Source organism: Buceros rhinoceros, unplaced genomic scaffold (assembly GCF_000710305.1).
Source record: "Buceros rhinoceros silvestris isolate BGI_N320 unplaced genomic scaffold, ASM71030v1 scaffold26071, whole genome shotgun sequence".
Lineage (NCBI taxonomy): Eukaryota > Metazoa > Chordata > Aves > Bucerotiformes > Bucerotidae > Buceros > Buceros rhinoceros.
The window spans coordinates 16,382-20,338 of NW_010394147.1; the positions used below are offsets into that span (position 1 = coordinate 16,382).

The window sequence follows — 3,957 nt, forward strand, 5'->3', positions numbered from 1 at the left end:
CAGCTCCTCACCATCACCTGTAACCACCGTCTGCAGAGTGCTGGGACCAGCTGCCTCCACACCTGGAGAAACCTTCTGCCTTTTCCCCAGCCATCTACTAACCCAAGGGGTTTGCGTTTCCTCTGTAAACTCTTGCAGTATTTTTGAGTGAGTGGTTCCAGCCTGCCCAAATGCTCTCTCTTACCGGGATGGAATGGAGTCCTCTCACCTTGCCAACTTTTTCAGCTCGTCGTTGATATCGCGGTTAAATGGTTCGATACGCTGAGCTCCCACCAGGAAATCCCGGGCTCTTTCGAACTGCGTCATGCGGAGACAAGCCTGCCACCGAAAGAAGACAAGATGAATCCAGACTCGCTGCCATTCTTCAGGACTTAAATACATGCAACCACAGACATTTCTGAGGCTGCTCAGGAATCCCCCACAAAGAGATCCGTGAGACAGATTTAAGAGAGCCAGATTTTCCGAGAGGCCAGGTACAGACAAACCACCTCGCCTGCTGCCACAGCTTAGGAGGTCTGGCCAGAACCTCCGTTCATTCGAGGCTCTTGCCACAGTCAGCCCGGCGTATTCCTTGATGTGGCTACCAGAGGAATTTACTTGTGCCCACCTGGCCACACCTGAACAGCGCTTTGGCGTTTCTTTGGTCAATCATCAAGGCCTTCTCCCCGTATGCCAAAGCTCGGGTGGGACGTTCCAGTTTGAGGTGAGTGAGTGAGAGATTCAGAAGCACCAGCAGCTTGGAAGCATTGATCTGACACTGCTCTGCCTCGCTGGAAGGGCTGCGGCCCTTGAGGACGGAGAGTGCCTGAGCAGACAGGGAAAAAGAACTGGTGCACAACAAACCTGTTACGGTGAGAAACCCACCTCATCAGACAGCCCCCCCGTGTTTCTGCTTGCCCACGTCAGTTAAAAACAGCACTCATCAAAACTCTGTGCCACAGCCTCATCAGCGAGACCGGCCAGCTCAGCCCAAAGACTACAGGTGCAAGAACTCAAGGAGCTTGAAAGCAGCTGAATAAAAAAAACCAATACACCCAGCACTGAGATTTTAAGGACAAAGATGTAAAAGACCTTACAGGGAGAAAAGTAACTGAAATTCTTTTTGTTACAAAAATACCAAGAAAAAGTGATTCTGAATGGAGGGAAGAAAAAAAAAATCTCACTACCCACATGACCTCTGAAACAAAGGCAGACACATTTGGGAATCACCGAGTATTTCCCTGCCTGAAGAGGTGGTGGAGTCCCCATCCTCAAAGATGTTCAAAACCCGAATGGATAGAGTCCCAGGAATCTCCTGCTGCGGCCCATCTTCCTTCAGCAGGGACTTGGACTAGACCGTCTCCAGAGGCTCCCATCCACCTCAGCTATTCTGTGATTCCCAACTGCAAGGCTAAAAATAGAGCTGGAGTGCCCAGTGTGCCAGCGATACCCGCTTCCAGCCCAAGAGGATTCTGGATTCCATCTCAAGGCAGTCACCAGCCCGCTGCTGCAGCACGAGGCCACGCTGCGTTAGAACGGCTCCCAGCAGGAGCTGACCGGGAAGGCTCCAGCTCCGCAGTCAGCCTCGCCAACCGCCCCGGGCTCACCCAGCCCGAGATGCTCTCCCCCATCTCAGCTACACCCCGCCGGAGGCAAACCTGAAGGAAAAGACTTCTGCCCACTCCTGCCAACGCCCCTCCCCCCTCGTCTACCACTCTGCTCGCACAAAAGCGGGTGTCTAAGATCTATTCTTAAATAAGAAACCACGCCTGGAGAATATAGAGAAGTCGTTTGATCTCTAACTGGTCCTGGGCATGGTGAGCTGGCAGCAACAATCGCCGCTGCCCAGCTCTTCACAACGGAAGCCGCACTGTTTTCTGGTGTCATACCCTTTTGTATCTGTCCTTGGCCCCCTCAAAGTTCCCGTTATTGAAGAGGTAGTTGCCAAACTGTCTCTCCGTGTCTGACACTTTCAGCACCTTTTCTAGTGGAAACGTAGCCTGCTGCTCCTGGGTGAAGAAATATCCGAATTTCAGCTCAAATGAAAGAAAACAAGCCGAGAGCTCAGACAGGACAGTCCTGTTCCAGCCACAGAGCAGGAACCAGACTGTTGCCAAGGTCCCCACAGCGTTCAGCCAGGCCACCACCACCTCCCTCCACCTGGCCAAAACCTGCCACTGTTCCTGTGCTGGCAGCTCCTGGTGAAGGGTTCCCAGCCAGGTCAGGAAGCTCACCAGGACCAGAGGAACTCCGGGGGAAGGACAAAAAAAAAAACCCCAAACAGTAATTTGTTCTTAAGTGCCACCCAGCTCCCCCACCTGCTTTGAAAGGCTCCACTGCTCTCATGGCTCAGCATCACCCTGGTGGATGCCTCAGGCCAGCTCCGGGACCAGCCCGACACCCAAGCAAGACACCAACCAGCAAAACAGACAAAAAACAACCCTAACAATAATAAACAACAGAGACAAAACGGAGGGGCAGGTTTTCTCCTGGGTTTGCAGGTTGTCCCAGCTCGCAGAGCACGGTCAGTAGCTGGAAAGGGCGGGCAACCAGCAGAAGGGGAGGAAACTCGCCTGCTGCTCACACGCGTGGTTTGCTCACAGGGCTTCTTGTGGAAAAAACGGCCTGTGCAGCAGCAGGAGGGGATGGGGAGGGAGGCCTCTGCTCCACGCACTGACCCACAACCACAGCCCAGAGCCCTGAACATGAAAAGGGGGAATCAACAATAACACCGTAACTCACCGGGGAGGAAAGGGAACAGTGCAGGAGCAACCTGGGAGAGCGGCCAAGAAGCAGAGACAAAGGGTGGGGGCTGGGGGGGCACTTGGATGCTGCGAAGCGAACAGGATTTTACAGCCAGCTCGTTCCCGGTCCTCCAGAGGAACTCCTGGAAGCTGGTGCCCTCTAGTGCAACCACGAGCTTTCTGGTAAAGCTGAAGATAAACGGTCCAGCCCATGGGACCAAGGGCAGCCCCCGGCCTCCCCCTCTGCAGGGCTGTGCAGGCAGGGTGAGGGTGCAGGGGCAGCACGGGAGGGCAGGGGTTTGCACCAGGGCAGAGTGGGCGTGTCTGGCTGACGGCACCTGCAGTTACCCCCAACCCGCAGAACCGGACAGGAAGACAGAAAGGTTCAGCCTCCAGATCTGGGTCTCAAACCTCACTGAGGCAACTCACAGGAAGCAGGTCAAAGAACAGGTCAGATTCCGACGAGTCGAGGAAGTCCAGCACCTCCACCTCGAACACGACCGTGGCGTTGCAGGGAATGAGAGGGTAGCAGCCCCGCTGCCCATAGGCATAATCTGGCGTGAAGACAAATCGTGCCGCCTCCCCCTTCGTCATCGTCAGCAGGCCGATCTCCAGCCCCCGCAGCGTAATGTCTGTTGCAACAAGACATGGAAAGTCATGAGAATCATGGAATCACTTCGTCTGGAAAAGCCCTTCCAGCTCCTCGAGCCCACCCATTCCCCAGCACCGCCAGGTCCCCACTGACCCCCGTCCCTCAGCGCCACCTCCACACGGCTGGGAAACCCCTCCAGGGATGGGGACTCCACCACTGTCCTGGGCAGCCGGGGACAGGCTGGGACAACCCCAATGCTGAACAGGGTTTAAACTGACATGTCTTCATGGACTGGTCTGTGCAACCACGAGTCCCAGGTTTGGCTCTAACCCACCTCTTCCAAGTTTCATCAGCTTAGAAACCTTGTGGTGGTAGTTTGTGCAGAAGGGCTCATCCGAGTGCTCCAAGTATCCAGAGTACTTCACTGTGGAACACCACACGAGGAGAGGGAGAAGAGAAAGGCAACAGTTTGATTTCACACCCAGTAACGGTCCCATCAGGAGAACACCAGGAGCTGGTTCTGCAACCCCACCCTTTTATCCCGCTTTTCTTTTCTTTGTCTGCCTTAGAACAGCAGAGGCAGAACAAAGCAGCTTGTGTTTTGTACCAAAACCTTGGTCACATCCAAGTAGCTCTGAATGT

The 3,957-nt window shown here is 54.6% G+C and overlaps 1 protein-coding gene across 1 annotated transcript in view; it reads right to left on the reverse strand.

Annotated features, from left to right (window-relative positions):
• The window catches only part of FKBP6 (FK506 binding protein 6, 36kDa), a gene marked incomplete at its 5' end in the record, with an annotated part of 8,323 nt that extends 4,584 nt beyond the window's left edge, over window positions 1-3,739 (reverse strand). Inside the window, 5 exons of the mRNA XM_010145153.1 lie at window positions 209-318; window positions 608-805; window positions 1,869-1,988; window positions 3,153-3,355; window positions 3,650-3,739. Coding sequence (XP_010143455.1) covers window positions 209-318; window positions 608-805; window positions 1,869-1,988; window positions 3,153-3,355; window positions 3,650-3,739 — 721 coding nt within the window. The remainder of the gene's footprint in view (window positions 1-208; window positions 319-607; window positions 806-1,868; window positions 1,989-3,152; window positions 3,356-3,649) is intronic.
• Between the last annotated feature and the right edge of the window lie 218 nt (window positions 3,740-3,957).